General features: G+C 53.8%; 1 protein-coding gene across 1 annotated transcript; it reads right to left on the bottom strand.

The window, feature by feature from the left end:
* Positions 1 to 536: 536 nt before the first annotated feature.
* URM1 (ubiquitin related modifier 1) lies at positions 537 to 15962 on the bottom strand. The gene is made up of 6 exons (XM_065879384.1): positions 15925 to 15962; positions 11799 to 11869; positions 3558 to 3639; positions 1996 to 2044; positions 1353 to 1629; positions 537 to 1319 (listed from the first exon to the last, which is right to left on the bottom strand). Exons 1-5 carry the CDS (start codon positions 15957 to 15959, stop codon positions 1561 to 1563), a joined length of 306 nt encoding a protein of 101 aa, XP_065735456.1. The 5' UTR covers positions 15960 to 15962; the 3' UTR covers positions 537 to 1319; positions 1353 to 1560.
* Between the last annotated feature and the right edge of the window lie 2009 nt (positions 15963 to 17971).

Raw genomic sequence — 17971 nt, 5'->3', positions numbered from 1 at the left:
TGATGGGCACACACCACCGCCAACACTGTTAGGACAACCATTTGGCACTTTCGTCTCCAGAGTGAGAGAAATTCCACCTTAAATTATTAACATTTAATGGAAAGCAAAGTTTGGGGGCGGGATGATGTTAATGCCCTAATTTTTTTTTTTTTTTTTTTTTGAGGTCTCCCTCCAGCAAACAAAGCTTTTCCTCCAGGTCATGGGAAGTGGGGCTCTGCAGTCTTATCTATGCCTCCTCCGTCCTGAGGCCGCTGGCTGCAGCTGGTGGGACAAAGCCTGGCCTCGGACAGACGGGTAGGGAAGTATCTCGGGACGCACGCTGGTCAGCACAGACCGGCTCTGCCACCCCTTCTCCAGATGGCCCGTCCTATCACCCTTTCTCGGAGTCTGGATAGTCTGGCTTGCAACCCCTGCTCTCTTCTCGGGTGAAGGGAAGTTCTGAAAGACCTAGGCTGAAGACAGAGGTTGGACCAGAGACCACGGCTGGGGGAAGTGTGGGGTGCCACCGGTTTCTAAGGACGAAGTTCCAGGCAAGGCCAGTAAACAACCTAGTCTTTTATTTGCCCAAGGCCAGCTGTTGCAGGCACTGAGGCCCCAAGACTTCCAGAAGGGATGGAGGGAGGAGGGGTGAACCATCCTGCCTACCAGGTGCTGCCTGCCCCCATCCTGCTTCCTGCAGGAGGAGAGAGAGGAGATCAAGTGTACATTTGTGCCATCAAGTATCTCCCCAGTTTTCAGATACTATAAAAATTCAGTTGTTGTTGAGGAGGAAACTGAGGCACATTGACCCCCCAAGCCTCTATCTGCCAGTCCAAGGTTTAGCCGACACCCTCCTTCTCTCCCCACTCAGCGGAATGAGCTGCAGCTGGCAGCCTCTTGCCGGGAGGAGCGTCTCAGGAGCCCATCTGGTGGCCTGTGTGGGGGGAGGCCAGCCAGGGTCAAGCACTGTGGGTGGGGGAGCAGGAGGAAGGGTGCGGCTGGAAGAGCAGCTGCTGTGGGGGGGGCAGCACTGAATAGGGGACCCCAGCTGGGGCTCCACAATGATATCAGTGGGGGACAGGCAGAGCCCTCTGCTGTCCAGATGGGGAAACTGAGGCGGAGACCCCTCCAATCTTTGAGAAGGGAGGGGCCTGCCATCAGCTATTCAGGTTCATTCATCTTCCCCCAGGAAGGCACCACGGCCCAGGAGCTGGAGTGCCTCGTCAGCGGCCACTCAGTGTTTAGACTGAGACACAGGAGTAGAGAGCTGCCGGGTCACCTGGCCGCACAGACCCCTCCACTCCTGACAAACTGAGGGGCACCCTCCCCCACCTCAGCTGCTGGGAGAGGGAGTGCTGGGCTCGGGCGCCTGCCCGCCTGCCTGCCTTCCCCTGCTCACGTGCCTGAGAAAGGCTCATTTTTAGCACCTGGCCTCTTTTCCCTGCCTGGAGGGAGCTCAGGGGACAGAGTAGGGAAGAAAGCAGCCAAGGGAGACAGGGAGATCTGGAAGCAGGGCCCAAGGGGATGTCTGATTGTTCTGTTCTCCCCACCCCAAGGGGGCCCAGGCACAGAGAAGGGCCCTTAGCCGCCATGCAGCGTGGATATGAAGAGGATGCTGTCCTGGTCCTGAAGCTGGTAGTCCAGCTCACCCTGGTCCAGAAGAGAAATAAGAAGACCGTCAAGGGCACTTTTCCAGTTTCTCCCCAGGTGTTGAGAGGGAAAGAGGGGGAGCCTGGCTGCTCTGGGAGAAAAAGATAGGATCTACCAGAAAAAAAACGGGTACACTATACATTAACTACTAGCAAATCTCCAGGGTGGAGGAGAGCTCATCACTTCCCCCAGCTACCCATTCCTTCCTCACTTGGGGTGGGAGACTCAAGTAGCCTCAGTCTGGAGGCCAGATTGGGACAGAGGATTACATAGCCACCCTATGTGCGTCTCATGAGAGGCCCAAGGCTTTCCTACCAAAGCAGTGAGGGGAGTGGTTGAGGGAGGGCTGTCCCCCGAGGTACTGACCAGCAGTTCCCAGTCGGCATCGTTAATCAGCACCAGAATCCCTGGCCGCCTGTGGGAAAGATGGTGGTGAGTAGCAGGGCGTGAAGGGCGGGAGCTGGCTGGGGCAGGGGCAGAGGCTTAGACATTTGGGCCGCAGGAGTGTGGTGGGAGCCTTTTCTCTCGAGGGTCCCCATTAAAGTTCTCCCAGGGAATGGAGGCGATAGGAAAGTCTGAGGGCCAGATGCAACACAGGTGCAAATTCCACTGCCACCTCCCAGACCTCGGGCAGGTCATTTTGTTGCCCTGAGCATCAGTTTCTTCATCTGAAAACAGGGTAAATCACAGTGCCTTCCTCACGAGCTCTGCGGGAGGATGAAGTGGGATGATGCGTGTGAGGTGCTTGCTTGCCAGGGTCTAGCATGGGAACCACTGGTAGCAGCCTATCTTTCCAGGGGTCTAACCTCACTGTCCTAGGCCTCCTGCATGCGCGTCCTGGAGAGGAGGCTACCTTGGCTTTTCTGAATCAGGGAAACCTGCTAGTGGCCCCAAGCCCCTGAAGGCCTGAGAGCAGCCCTGCCTGGAGTAAGGCAGGGCAGGCCGATATTTGGACAGGTACCTTAGCCTGGTTCCTGCTGGCAATGACCCAAAGAGCATTGCTGTCCTTGGGGGTGACCTCCACGACTGTTGGACCATGACCTGAGCCACAGGCTGGATGGCAGCCCTAGCCCCCAGGGCCTACTGGTGAACCTCTGCTTCGAGGCAGATGAACAAGTCCCACAAATGCCCTGGCCACTTCTGTGACATATCAGGCTGGCCTTGTTGTAGGAGTATAGTGATTTCATGGCACATGGAATCTGGATCTTTTCCTAGGAGGCTAAGCCGGGCCTGGGACAGATACAGAAGCTTTGGGCTGGGCTAGGGGTGTCCCCAGTGAGCATGAATGTGCATGTGTGTGCACACACATGCAGTGACTCCCTGTAATCCTAGACCTGCACTGTCCAGCCCGGTATCTACAAGCCACATTTAAATTTAAATTCCATTTAAGTAACACTGAACACTTAGTTCCTCAGTCACACTAGCCGCATTTCAAGGGTTCAATATCGTCATGTGCCTAGTAGCTACCGTACTGGACAGCACAGATAGAGAACATTTCTATCGTCACAGGAAGTTCCATGGGAGAACACTGTCCTAGGTTGTCAAGCGATGAGAGAGAGCTTGGGTAGCATCTTTTCCTCAGTAATGTCTGTATGGAGAAAGTAGCTGAGGCCCAGAGAAGTTAAGTAACTTGCCCAAGGTTCCACAGCAAGTTTGTGGCAAGCAGAAGGTGGAATCTAAGTTTTTTGATAAATTTACCAGTCTCCTGACCCAGGTTTTGAAAAAAATCCCCAACAGTCCAATGTGGTAACAAGAAAACTGAAAATAAACTTCAACAGAGCTGGACAGAGGCAGCCTTTTCCTTGGAGGGCTAAGAGGAGGATAAAGGGAGAACAAGACCCAGAGGAGGCTGTGCTTGAACCAAGGACAGGGGCTCAAACCGCCTTCCCTTCACCTGCCCTCCTCAGGGAAGGGAGAAAGGGACTCACACGCTGTCTCCCCGGATGAACAACTCCGGCCGCTCTTTTAGCAAGTTCTTCTTGATCCAGACAAGGAGGTTCCGGATGTCCCCTGGAGAAGAAGGCACAAAACAAACTAATGTCAAATCCAAATGATTCCTGGCCCTCAGGGCCTTGCCTGGACCAGGAGGAAGTGAATATGGGGCTGAGAGGGCCTCTTTTAGGCCGGGCTGTCATGGCCCCTGAACTAGTGGATTCCCAAGGTGAGGAAATGGACCTGGAGAGGTCTTCAGAGAAAAGTGGCATCTGGCACTGCTGAAAGCTTGAAGAAGAGGCAATGGGGATGCAAGGCAGACAGCAAGAGGAATGGTCACGTCTGAAAGGGTTGAGAGACAGACCTCCACCCACTAGCCCTTGAAGATGGTCTGAAACCGCCATGGGTAGGCTTCTGGGAGAGCCCCTCCACCTTTATCTCCCCAGCCAGTCCCAGATGGGGAGCATTCGGCTTTGCTCTTGGAAGGTCTGCATATATTTCCCTTTGTCAGGGAAGAAAAACAATTGCTGTGCCGATAACATCATTTAATTTCCTCTGACAGAAGGAGAGAAGGATCCTTCACCAGCCGGAGACGCTGACAAATCACTGCCCCTCTACTCCCCCTTCACAGAGCCCTCCAGGCCAGGGGCGGCCACCCTGAAGAGGGAAGAGGTTCAGGGTCGAAAGGGCCTCTCCTGCTCAGCTAGACACTGCGATCTGCCTCTGTGGTTCTGGGACAGCCACCAAGCTCAGTACATCATCTGGAGGCTCAGAGCCACCTGTCTCCCAGGCCTTCTCTCCTTTTCTGGGAGCCAGGTCCCAGGCCACAGCACACTGAAACCTGGCTCTATCACCTCCTCGAAGGCTATGGCTCTCAACAATCTACGGCTCAAACAGAGCATCCCTGAGGCTGCAGGAGTAGCCTTCTCAGAGACTAGCTGAGATGACAGCTAGTCTCTGAGAAGCCAGCAGAGGGCTGGAGGTTAGCCATCCCCATCCTGAGTCAACGTCTCAGAGGGGTCTCTGTCCTAGGTCCGTGCCTGAGACAAAGCTCAGGGACTAAGCTGGAGAAGGGTCCAAGCAGTGCCTTGGTTTCCCTAACTGAAGGTGGACTCCTGGCACGCAGGCGAGGGAAAGGCTGCCAATTAAGGAGAGGCCCAGCGCGTGTCACACACAGCACCAGCCTTGGGCAGGGTTTTAAGGCACTCAGGCAGGCTGCACCCTGGATGGACTGGTTCACTCTGCTCTGTGCCAGCTTCCCTGGATCGTACGCCAGTAGAGCACAGGGCCATGGGCAAAGTGTCCACAGACTGAGACTGCGCCTTTCAATTTTAACTCCTATTTTTAAACAAAGCAGATGGGAGTCTTCACGGTCCCTGGAGCGGGCAGGGGACAGGGAGTGTTGCCTCCAACTAGCTGCAGTCCATTTAGACTCCTGGCTGGGTTCCTCCCAGAGGCCTGGGTTTCAGAGGTTTCCCCTTGGCCTCCATCTTGGCACTGTCTGGTGGGCCGCCAGCCCATACATCTTGTGGCCGCTCGATAGAGCCGCCGGGGTCTGACACATTCATCAACCAGCCCCGGCAGGCGGGGTTGTGCCTGTGTGCGCAGAGGCACTGAGGGACTGGGCAGTGCCTGGCCTGAGGGCCACCAGCTGCACCTCCACAGCCCCCACTGGCCTGTTCAGAACCAGGACCCAGTTGGGTGGCAGCCCTGGCTCCCTCCGAGAGGGGATTTCTGCTCCACTCTCGTAGGCTGGGGGTGGTGGGGAGGACTAATGGTCATGTCGGGGTCATCCAAGTGATGGCACCATCGTGGAGGCCCCAAGGGGTGGGCTTGGGGGGAGTCTGCTGTGGGTGCTGGCTCATTTATCATGATGCTTCTCTTTGCTGAGGTCATTCCCTCCCTCCTCTGCGCCCCCCAGGCCTGCCCACATTCTTGATAGCCTGTTACCATGGTGAGGCCACCGCATCACCACCCGTATTGTTCCCCCATGCCTGGATTTGGGGGTGGGGAGAGGTGGAACTCCCGACTCCCTTCGCAGGCTGCAAGGGCCACTCTGCCTAGCCTGAAACACACCCCCAGGGACATCGTGCTAGGCTTGCCGAGGCCCAGACAATATGCAAATAGCCTCCAAGCCAGATGGTCAGCTTCCAAAGGCGCCCAGGGGAGGAGGAAGGGTTAAGCAGAGTCAGGGGCTGGTGGCTCGGGGATGGCTCTGGGGAATCTCACTTGCACCTTCCCCCTCTTGTGTCCTTCTGCCTTCCCACTGCTACCGATGGTGGCTTCCCTCATGGGATCCCACGCAATCACTCACAAAACAAATATTTACTGAGCAGCTACTACGTGCCAGGTGCCAGGGAGACGGCGGAGAGTAAGGCGGACACAGAGCCTACCCTCATGGAGCTAAGAGGCCAGCAGGGGAGACAGACATTACTTAATTAGTCGTGACAAACGCCCTCTCCTTTGTGTGGGATCAGGAAGGGCTCCCCTGAGGATATTAACACTGAAGCTGAGGCCTGAAGGATGAGAAGCGTGGGATGCGGGAGTGTGCCAGACAGAAGGAAGAACATATGGGAAGACCTGAGGCAGGCTGGAGTTGGCAGGTTCACGGTAACAGAACAGAGAAGGCCAGATCAGCCTGAGACAAGGCCAGAGAGGTAGCCAGGGCTGGACTATGCAGGGCATGTGTGGACCTTGAGAAGGGGCTGCTTGGCAAGAGGCCCCTCCCTCCTCGGGAGCCCCAGGGGTATTTCCTGAGTGTGAGCCCCAGCATGCAGCAGGGAATCTCTCACACAAAACGCCCCTGAGACGTTTACTGAGCACACGGACAACTGTGGGCGGAGCGGGGGAGGAGGACTGGTTAAGAATGGGACTCAGCCCTGGGTCTGAGTTCAACTCCATCACTTCCTGGTTATATGACCTTGGGCAAGGAATTCTCTTGAGCTTCCTTCCTCGTCAAATGGGAACTGTAAGCATGCCTCATAGTGTTGCTGTGAGGCTCAAATAAGATGGTCCACATAAAGCTCTTGGCACTGTGCCTGGCATAGCGATGCTGTAATTCTTCTACGAGCCAGAGGAAGAACCTGTACCCTTTAATCTCTCTTGCTGCCCTAAGCTTCCACATGCTCTGCCCAGGGGCCTGGCACCTCGAGGACATGCTTAGGAAGCTCTGGAGGGTGAGGTACAGTGAACTATTGAACAGACACTGCTGGGACTGGCTGGGGTTTTCTGTGGGATCCACTACCTTTCTATCAGACCTGGAGAGGGAATGAGAGAATGGGGGCATTGGGAGAGTGGCACTTTAGATTTTCAAACTCCTAAGATGCTCCCTGGACAACCCAGGTGGAAGGAATCACACTCTGAGGGCAGGCAGCCCAGGGCAGGGAGATGAGCACCTCAGTGTAAGGTTTCCAGTGCAGGAAGCCTTGGGACCTGGCCTGCCTACTGGGGGAAGAGCAAGTGATGGGAGCTACTGCTCCAACGGCAGAGGGGTTAAGAGCTCGGGTTCTGGAGCCGGAAGGCCCTGGGCCGTGCACTAGATGGCCCTGGGTGGGATATCACTTGACCTAAGTCTCAGGGTTATCCTCTAACAAATGAGGATAATAATCCAAACTCCTAATGCCAGCAGCAGGCCCAGCAGTGTCAAACAGACCAGACAAATGCACATTTGCCCGCAGTGGCTCAGGATTGCTTATCCTGTGGGCTGCCAGAACCTTCTCCTAAAGGCTGCTGGGAAAGGGGCACCACACATGCCCTTCTTAGCACCTACAAAGGGTCCCACCAGAATCCTGTGCCCCAGTGGATTTGTCCTTGTCTGGGGACAATAGCCACCCACTGTGGCAGGGCTCCCGTGGTGTCCTAGCTCTCTGGTCTCATCTGATATTGCATCCCGGCTGCGGTGGACCCTCATCCAGCCTCTTCTTGAAGGCCTCCGGGGAGAGCTTTTCTCCCAACCAGAAATCTCGCTTCCTGTCCCTCCCACCTACCGAGCCTGGCTAGTCCTGGGGACCACGCCAACAAATGTGGCTCCGCTTCCCCACACCATGCAGACTTGGGAGAGACGGATCCCCTACGTCTTCTCTTCCACAGGTTAAGCCGCTCCTGTCCCCACCAAGTCCACCAGGCTCCAGGACAGGGCTCTTCTGGGAGCCCACCCCAGGCCTTAGTTGAAAGGGGAGAAGAAAGAGCTGGGATGGGGGGAGTAAAAGACAAGAGAGGGTAGAGGGAACATCAGAGGGTCCATTTACAAGTGAATGGGGGTAAGAATGGAGCAGTTTGTGGGCTAAACTGGCCTCAGAAGGAGGTTTACAGATGTGCGTGGGGACGCTCCTCATTGTTTAATTAAGCAGAAAGTGGATCTTTTCAAAAGCAATTTTGCACAGGGACTGAGAGTGGTTGGGGGGAGAGGAGGGTGGCGGGGAGGGGATCAGCAAACAGGCCCCAGAGCAGAGAAAGGAACAGCTGGCCCCAGAGCGGCTGTGAGATGCATGCTAAGCAGTTGAGAGCGCCTGGGAGCTCCCTAGCCGGCCCTGCCTCCCGCGCCAGCCCCCCTTTAACACAACGGCAGGGCAGAGGGGCAGGGCAAGGTGAGGCGGACGAGTCTCTTCCTGGGGGCCAAGGCAGGTAATGCCCACACTGGGACGGCCGAGGTTTTGGGTTCGCTTCAGGCCACTGACCAACCATGGGCTGCGAGCCTGGTGTTGAAGGGATCCTTGAGGCATAAAAGCCAGCTCTCGGTGGCCAGCGCCCAAAGCTGGTGGGTGCCTCCCAACCTTGGCCACTCAAGGCCTATTCCACGGAGGTGGTGGTTAAGACCCACCCCCCTTTCCCCTGCACACGCAACTGCTCATTGGATCAGTGCACCCTGTTTCCCAGAACCATATACTTAGATCTGGAAGCAACTTTTCCAAACTGCAGATGTCAAACAGATAACCAGCTCACTCCAGACTAAATCCAGCCCAACTTCCCATTTTACAGGTGGAAAAAAAAGAGGCCTGCAGAAATAACTAATGTGCCATCACGCGCTGCCAGGTCTCCTCTCTTGCGATCTCACCCACTTTGGCCTTGCCCAGCCTCTTCTCCCAAGTTGGCTGGGTTGGAAGCTCTCCCCTGGCCCAGGACCCAGGGCCCTGTTTAGTCCCCTTGTTTGTGAGCCTTGTCACAATCCATGATCTTATGGCTGCTATTTTCTCTGCTGGAGTCTCCAAGACCTGCTTGGCCAAGTGGCAGCCCCTGGGCTGGGAAGGCTGCCAGATGGCAGATGTGGGCACGGGCTTGGGGGGAAGAGTGTTACTTTCCCAGTGGCACCAGGCCCCTGCCCTCCTGTTGGGCTCCGTGTGCCAGGGTGAGGCCTGGTAGCTGCCAACCAGCTCTGTGGCTGTGATGTGACTTACACCTCTGGGCACAGAAGGGCAAACATGGAAGCCAGAGGTAGAGATCCACAGCCAAGGGTCCAAAACTGAGCACATGGGCCATTTCCGCTTGCCTCTCCTACTTCCTTTTCTTTATTCCAGAGTGGGAAGGATAGGCCCTCACCTGTCCCCTAAGCAGTAGACAGGGGATCCAAAACCTGGGTCTCAGCCCAGCCTCCCTACTTGAGTAACTCTGGACAGGTCACTCTCTTTCTCTCTCTCTGTGAGGTTTGGTTTCCTTGTCGATAGATAATATATACTGGGCTCATTATGAAAATTGAAATAAGTAGCTGTTGGAGGCATGAAAGAAAGTGTAAAAACTGGAAAATACACTGCGCGTTTGAGATGTTATGTGATTCAGGGAACCTCTAGGGATAAATGGTAATGGGTTGGGGCTTCCCTGGTGGCGCAGTGCTTGAGAGTCCGCCTGCTGATACAGGGGACACTGGTTCATGCCCCGGTCTGGGAAAATCCCACATGCCACAGAGCGGCTGGGCCTGTGAGCCATGGCCGCTGAGCCTGCGCATCCGGAGCCTATGCCCCGCAACGGGAGAGGCCACAACAGTGAGAGGTCCGCATACTGCACAAAAAAAAAAAAAAAAGGTAATGGGTTAGTGGTACCATGCAAGGACGGCGGCGGCCCTGACATCTGCTTCTGAACCCCAGCTCTGCCATTTATATAACAGCATGACCTGGGGTAAGACTTTTGACAGCTCTGGGTTTGGGTTTCCACTTTTTAAAATGGGAATAATAATGATAGCTACCACCTAAGAATTTGTGACAATTATTGGTACAACCAGCTGGGGCTTTGCCTACCATGCCACACTCAGCCTGTGCCCCTTACAACACTGGCCTTCCTTCAGGTCCTTGACCACCCCAAGGCCTTCTGCCCACGGGCTTCACAAGTGCCGTCCTCTGTACTTGGAGAGGGCCCCCTGCATCTCTACTCTCCCTCCAATTTATTAGGGTGGCTTCTTTCCGTTCCTCAGGCCATAGCCTCAAGGTCACCTCTGTAAAGAGGCCTTCCCTTACCACCCTGTTGTCTCATTCAAAGCACCCTTTTGTTCTCCTCATGCCAGTGATGACCACTTGTTCAGTTACGCGTTTGCGTGTTTACTTCTTCACCGCCTGGCTCCACTTCCATTACTCTGTAAGCTCCATTAGGGCAAGAACCATATCTGTTTCGCTTACGACCAAATACCCAGCAACTAGTACAGTGCCTGGCACAAAGGAGACATTCAAAAACACGTGTGCCAATTACAGGAAAGAATAAAGTACTTACTTCCATGCCTGGCACTTGGTGCCAATGAATGAATGAAAGGGGCTGGAATGATTAAACTCGGGGACTTGCATGCCAAGCAAAAGCAGGGGGAAATAAATAATAACTTGTGATGTTTTAGTAACTTCCCAGATAAGTCTTTATGGCTGAATCTTTGAGAGGCTTCTGAGAGCCCCTTGTTCTCTACCAAGGCTGCACAGCCATCTGTCAAACTAAGAAACCATTGCCTTTATCATCTTGGGTCTTCCCCCACCAGGGACACAATCCCACAGTCTTGACATTTAACCCCAGCCTAATGCCCACACCCAGCTCCAGGGGGCAGTGCCCTCTGTCCCTTAGTGAGTGTCCCCTGGCCTCTGAATGTGGCACACAAACCCGCCCTATGCCATTGCTCTCCAACCCAAGGGAGGGTCAGAAACAGCCTTGGTAGCCAGGGAATCTGGGCAGTAACTGTCTGACTCTTGGCAGATGCACATCCAGCCCCAGAAGACTCCTGTCAAACCTCACCTGACCATTTTCTACTGCTCACCTCCAAGAACCTCATTCCCCTGCCTCCTCATAGAACTGACTTCATCTTCTTCCCAGAAGTATCTCAGCCCTAGGTGAGACGGGCTCTTGTCTCTGAACATTCTGCTCTTGCTAGGACCCACTGCTAGGGCTGCAGAGCACCTCCGCAGTTGCAATGTCCAGCCCCTGCCTCTAGGTTACACTGCTATTTACCCAGCTGGACCTCTGGAAATCAACTCCTCACTCCCTCCCCCTGTCTGAAGGCAGGGTCTGTCTCCCCAGTGCCTAGTACATGGTCTGCAGCATGGGAGGTGCTCAGTGCACATTTGCTAAAGAAAGGTGAACAGGTGTTTGAATGAACACATGGAAAAACCCCCGTCTCCCTTAGTCAACCTCCCTCCTCTGACCTCCTTTCTGGCCGGATGCTTTTCTTCTCATCCAAATCCTGTTCCCACCACGTAAGCCCGTCTGCATTGTTCCATTCTTGACGAAGGTTACCTCCTTCATGAGGACATCTCTCTGTTGCCGTCCAGTGCATGGTACAGCTGGCTGACACCTTCTGACCCTGAGAGATAGGGATTACCATCCCCACTTCACAGATAAGAACACTAAAGCTCAGAAAAGTGAGGTGACTGGCCTAAGGGGCTAAGGGGATTCAAACTCAAGTCTGTCCAGGGAGTTCCCTGATGGCCTAGTGGTTAGGATTCCGGGTTTTCACTGCCATGGTCTGCATTCAATCGCTGGTTGGGGAACTGAGATCCCACAAGCTGCGTGGCTCGCCAAAAAAAACCCAAACCAAAACAAACTCAAGTCTGTCTGAATAGAGAACCCGCGCTCGTAAGGACTAAGCTAGGCCATCTCCTCCCTACAAAGCTGGCTGATTGCAGAGAGGATGCGGAAACAACTTGGTGATCTCTCTTCCTTCCTCCTCACTGGCCAGGGAAATTCTACCCATTCTCACTTGAACAGGGCTGAGTGACCCTGTGGAGCAGCTCCTGCCCAGTGGCCCCCAGAGAGGGGCTCAGAAAGCCCATACTCACAGGGTTCCTCCTGTCCAGGCAAGGTGACCTGATGCTTCTTCACACCGTCAAACAGGAGCTCCGCACCGCCTCTGCAAAGGAGGGCCAGAGAAAGAGCTGGGTGAGCTCCTGCAAATGCCTCAGAGACTGAAAACTGAGGAGGAGGGTGGCTCCAGAGGCCCAAGAGATGCAGAGACCAAGGTTCAGGAACACCCTGGGTACCAGAGGTCAAGTCTCAAATGTGGCTTCCTGATGTGGTAAAGCAGGAGAGAAACAATTTTTATTAATATTTAAGTATCCAAATTTGCATATTCTTGTTTTTATTCCTCTGCCTTAGTGCACAGGGGCAGAGCACAGGCTTTGGAGTTGTGGGCTCTGAGATGGAGACCAGGCTCCACCTGCACCTGACGGCGAGGCCCTGGGCACGTGACTTCATCTTCTGAAGCCTTAGTCTTTCCACCTGCAAAAATGCTGAGAAGCTACCACGTGGCACACTAGAGACCCCGCGTATCTAGAGGTTTCCTTTGGCTTGGTGATGCTTTTAAATTTCCCGGCCTGTGCCCCACGCCCACCCCCGCTGCTGGCCTGGTGGGCACACCACAGTGCTGGAGGGTAAGAGACCCCACTGGGCTTAGCAATAACCCTGCCATTTGCTACAACATTATTCCTCTCATTTCATCTTCAGGGAATCCCAGGGAAGGCGGGAGGGAGGCGGGTATTATTAACTCCAACCAGTGGAGAAGCAGACTGGGGCCAGCAGTGACTTGTCCAAGGCCAGACAGGCAGTGGCTAAACTAGGATTTGAATTCTAACTGGTTTCTCGCAGAAACAACCAAGACTCCCCCAAAGGTCAGGAAGCCCCTTGAGGGCAGAGTCTGGTTCACTTCTGTGTGCCAACACCTGGCCAAGGGAAGACTGGGACAGCAGAGATGCTCAAAGCCAAGTGCAGAAGCCAGGGCTCAGGATGCAGACACTTGGGCTCTTTCAGTGCCCCACACTGCTCCTCCCCCTGGGTCTCTCCATTCCCGTCTCAGACTTCACATGGATCTTAACTGAGAAGGCCTTAACAGACTTTTGACGAATGTGATGCCTCCCACCCCACCACCCTTCCCCAATTTCAGAGAACAGAGATGTCCTGAGACAGTCCACTGGGAGGCAAAGGCAAGGCAAGCATTGTCATGGGGGAAACATGGGGCGACTGTCATCCAAACAAGGTCATGCTTTGTTGATGCAGAAATGTGGAGGGGGAGAGGAGGCCCATCTGTGGTCGTGCACAGGGCCATTTCAGCTGCAAGTCCGCACAGAGCGTCCATTTATCCCCTTCCAAGAGCCTCGTTCTCTCCTGGGTGGGGGCTGGCACATGGAGCAGCTGGGGTGGGGGAGGGTGACAGGCAAGGGGCGACAGGAGTTGGGGGTCAGAGGAGTGGGAACTGGAAGCACGGGGATCCAGGCAAACAACTCAGATTGGCCAAACCTGGTGGTGCCAGGCTCAGAGGCCAGGGCTGTTTTTCCCTTCACAAGTGGATAAAGAACCAGTCTGGCTCAGAGAGTGACCTGTCACTGCTGGGTTCACTAGCCCTCGAGGGAGGGGTTGACATTTTTGTTGTCAGCACATCTGGAGGGGAAGAAGGTGCATGCCCAGCCTCTAGAGTGATTCAGGGAGGCAGGAGGGGCCTGTTTTGGTCCCAGAAGAGAACCAAGGCCAGACTCTTATGTTCTAGAGGATTTGCTATTCAAACGCAATTAAGGCATTACAACCTAAGATACCTGTCTTTCCTCCGCTCCCCAGTTCTCGGTGGGAGGTGTCTGTTGGTACCAGTGACTGGTACAGACATTCCCAATATGGCCTTCACTTTTTCTAGTTTATCTTCATCTTTTTACCTTATATATTTTTATTTGTATTTATTTCCCCTCCACCTGCTGGCCTGGTACACAGCAGGCACTCAAGAAATATTTGATGAATGAATGAAAATGCCCATTTCCCTCACTTCTTCTCTGACCTCAATTGCATTCCCTCCCTTTGCCAATACCTCCCGGACTAAAGGAGGAGGAAAAGGGAGAAGAGGGCATCTCACATCTCTACTACATACTCTGCATCCTCTGTGACCTGAGAAAATGCTCTGTTCAGGAGGCAAGATGAGGACGGCAGAACTGGCCAAGGACAAGAGGGAGAAAGGTGGGCGAGGCCTTCTAGAGTGTCTATCAGAGCTGGTGGGGCTGAGGGGACCATATGTGCTCAGGGGAAAGAGGCAAAGGCCTAACCCAGACTCTTCAAGGATTGGGGTGGCACTGAGGGACACAAGGGAGAGAATGATGGGCAAGGCAGCTTCTTTGCAAACCTACTTAGGTTCAGAATAAAGGATGAGGGAAGTCTGCTAAGAGACGTAGGAAATGAAAGAAAGGCCGGGGCAAAAACATGCATTGAGACAGAGACCAAGAGGGAAGGAATCTGGGCTTGGCATACATATTGGGCATTCTTGCTTCCCGAGAAGCTGCAGTTCTCAGGGGACACTGGGGTGGTGGGTGAAGGGAACGCTGTCTTGCCTTGCCAGGGTTCACTACTGCTCTTGGGGGTAAGGGAGGCTGAGAGATGCTCAAACCAGAAAACGGGTGCTCAAGCTAGTCTGTAAGCTCTGGAGGGCAAAGACCATATCTTCCTCATATGACTTCCCCACTGCTGCCAGCACAGAACCTAGCAAACGGAAGACATTTCTGAGGAACAAACACCATGTCTGACTCAGTGAGCATGACAGGTAAGCCGGCTGTAGATAAGCCTTAACACTGGCAATCTGCAGCTTCTCCCTCTTCAGCTCTGCTGAGGCCTGTCAAAGCGGCAGGGATCCTCCTAGAACCCCCAGGCTATGGGGGTGGGCATAGCCGGACAAAGGGTCAGAAAAGCAATACAGTCAGGAGGCCAGACAAACATAGTTCTAACTGGACCCGTGGGGCCAGACAATATCATCAATTAAAATGCAGTTAACATTCATGAGACTACCCCCTTGCAAGGGCCAGAAACGCTGAACGCTGGAGGGCATGGACAAAGTTCTATTTATCTTTGTATCCTCTGTGCCTGGCTCACCGCCTGGCACATGGTAGGCGCTCAATAAATGACTGGTGAATGGGCTACACAATGAAGGAGAAACATGAAAGAAACTGGGGGCATCCCATGGAAGGAAATGCATTTACGGGCAGAGGTTTTAGATTCCCATCCCGGACTTTTCCTTTCACATAAGCCTTGTCTTGTTTATCTTCACACACAAAGACAAATCTCGTCCCAGCTTTTCCATGGGACTCTGGAAATTATATCACCCATCTCCTAGGGTCTCAGCTTCTTTGCCTTCTCTCTAACCTCTGCAGTTTCTCTCAGCTCCGAAATCAGATGAAAAACCTTCTGTTTATAGGAGGCAGGAGACAGCGGCTTGAGGAGACTTCCTCCCTCCTCTGTGTTTCTTCAGTTATTGGTGTGTGTGCCCCAATCCTGCACTTTCCATCCTGTGCATACTGTACTGTCATCGGGGTTAGTCTCCTCCACTGTGCTACTACCTTCCTTAGCCCCGCACCGCCACCTGACTCAGGAGCTGCAGGAGGCACTCAGTAATATGACTGGTGAGTAGCAGGTTTACTGAATGTACTGAAAGGGGTTCAGGTCTGTTCAACACCCCCAAATCTTGGGAAAGGGAGGAAAGGAATCTCGTCTTGGCCACACCCCCCACGAGAAACAAGGCTCCAAGAACCGTGTAAACGGAAACTGCTGCCAGAAGAAAGAAATCAGGGGCTGGAGATGCTCCTTCGCGATCCGAGGAACTCAGATACCAGACACACGGGCCTGCTCCAAAACGGGGTTTGCAAAGAAGGTAGAGAGACCGCCCGCTAACCATCAAGCCTTTTGAGTCTGGCAGGGCTCAGGGTACGGAGAAGTGCCGAGACCGCACCTCCACGCCCCGGTGTGCGCCTCTATTCCCGGACATACGGCCTCGTGGCCCAGGCGGACCGAACCTCTCAAGCTCTCCGAGGCGGGTGCCGTAGCTCAAGGAAGTCGCCGGGAGCCTCGGCGATTCGGTCGTGACAGGCCCCAAGGCAGAGGGAGGGGAGTTCCGAGCCCGACGACTTCATTCCATCCCCACGGCGCCCCAGCTCTGTGACTCACCCGAACTCCACCTGCACTGACAAGGGCGCTGCCATGTTGAGGAAGCCACGCGCACAGGAAACTCTCTTCAACTTCCGACGCTAGTGCCTCGTTTCCGGTTGCTGCGGACGGAAGAGGCGGTGCCAGGGAAACGCTCCTGCTCAGCTATTGGAGGGAGGCCTGAAGCAGGGAGCTGAGCTTGGAGGATAGTGGGCCCGGTTGAGGGCGTTTGACTTGGTCCTTTTCCGCAGTTTAGGGATGGGGCTCAAACAACCAGGGCGGGCAGCGACTGGCATGAGCCACAGCTAAGCGGAGGAGAGCTTTGGCATCTTGGTGCTGAGACTGTGAGCCACGTTACAGTTTATCTTGCACTAGTTACCAGTTCTCTTCAGTCCGCACACCGCTTGGACGAGCCCGTCCACTCGTCTTGAATTATAAATGACCCCCAAGTCTTTATTTGCGGCCCAGAAATCTCTCTCCTGAGCCATCGACTAGCAATCCAACCGTCCTGTCGATTTGGATTGCACTCATTCAACAGATATTTATTGCACGTCCTCCATGTGCCTGGCATTTTGGTTGGCGCTAATGGATGCGGGGGTGAACGGGATAGGCAAGGTTCCAGCCCTTAGGGCACTCACAGTCTAGTGGGGGAAACTAATCAAATAAACATACGAGTCATGCTAATAAATGTAAAATTTCAAACTGAAAAATGATCTGGAATTGTAAGAACTTCAAAATGAAAATGGACTGGACTGGACTTGGGCTGAGCGCTAAAGCCTGAGTAGAGCTAACTAGGTGAATGCGAGGGGAGAAAAACCTCTGGGAGCATACCAGCGAGAACAGACTGTGCAAAGACTCTGGGTGCGAGAACGTGCTGGAACACCAAGAGAGGGTGGAAATTGGGGAACAGAGGGCCTGGTAAGAGATGAGGCTAGAAAGGTGGGCAGGGGCCAAATCATGCCTTGCGAGCCAAGTAAGAATTTCAGTCTCTATTCTAAAAGCAATGGTAGACCTTGGAAGGATTTTGGGGTGGGGCGTGTGTGTGTGTGTGTGTGTGTGTGTGTATGTGTGTGACATTATTAGAACTGTGTTTTAAAATATCCTTCCTGGGACTTCCCTAGTGGTCCAGTGGTTAAGACTCTGTGCTACCACTACAGGGGGCGCGGTTTCAATCCCTGGTCGGGGAATTAAGATCCTGCATACTGTGAGGCGTGGCATATAAATAAATACATACAACATAAACATATTAAAAAATATCCGGGCTTCCCTGGTGGTGCAGTGGTTAAGAATCCGCCTGTCAACTCAGGGTACATGGGTTCGAGCCCTGGTCTGAGATCCCACATGTGTCAGAGCAACTAAGCCCGTGCGCCACAACTACTGAGCCCACGCGCCACAACTACTGAAGCCTGTGCGCCTAGAGCCCATGCTCCGCAACGAGAAGCCACCGCAATGAGAAGCCCACGCACCGCAACGAACAGTAGCCCCCGCTCACCACAACTAGAGAAAGCCCGCTCGCAGCAACGAAAGTAAATAAACAAACAAATAAATAAATTTATTTAAAAAAAAAACAAAACTTTCCTGGCTGCAGTGTGGAGAACGTTTGGGGGGAACAGGGAAGGAGACAGGGAGACCACTGCAGCCTGTTACAAAAGCCCAGGGCACAAAACGGGTGAAGTGGATCTCCCAGGGCATCTAAACCACACTTCCAAAATAGAACCCAGCATTAGTAGAGAAGGTGGGGTAGCCTGGTGGTTAAGGGTGGATATAAGGATGTAGTCATCACTAAGAGCTGGGAGTTCAACTGCCGGCTTTACATCCAGGTCCCACCACTTCCTACTGTGTCTTTGGTTAAGTCCCTAACATCTTTGTGTCTCAGTTTCCTCATCTATAAAATGAAGACAGTAACAGCCCCCACAGGGTTGCAGTCAGAACTAAGTGAGTTCTTGGCACAGTGCCTCGCATCCTAAAACAGGCTCCCCGTGTTCCCCATCTCAAGGATACCACTGCCATCCACGGAAACACCCCAGCAAGACACCTTGGGCATTGTTCTTAATTCTCTTCCACACCC

This window comes from Phocoena phocoena, chromosome 6 (genome assembly GCF_963924675.1).
Source record: "Phocoena phocoena chromosome 6, mPhoPho1.1, whole genome shotgun sequence".
In the NCBI taxonomy this organism is placed as follows: Eukaryota; Metazoa; Chordata; class Mammalia; order Artiodactyla; family Phocoenidae; genus Phocoena; species Phocoena phocoena.
This window is presented reverse-complemented; position numbering and strand designations above follow the sequence as displayed.

Coding starts and splice junctions, on each gene's coding strand:
- URM1 (XM_065879384.1), bottom strand. CDS start 15,959: ATGGCAGCGCCCTTGTCAGTGCAGGTGGAGTTCGG. Junction 2,045..3,557: donor TTCATCCGGGGAGACAGCGT/GTGAGTCCCTTT, acceptor TCTTTCCCACAG/GCGGCCAGGGATTCTGGTGC. Junction 1,630..1,995: donor ATGCCGACTGGGAACTGCTG/GTCAGTACCTCG, acceptor CTTCTGGACCAG/GGTGAGCTGGACTACCAGCT.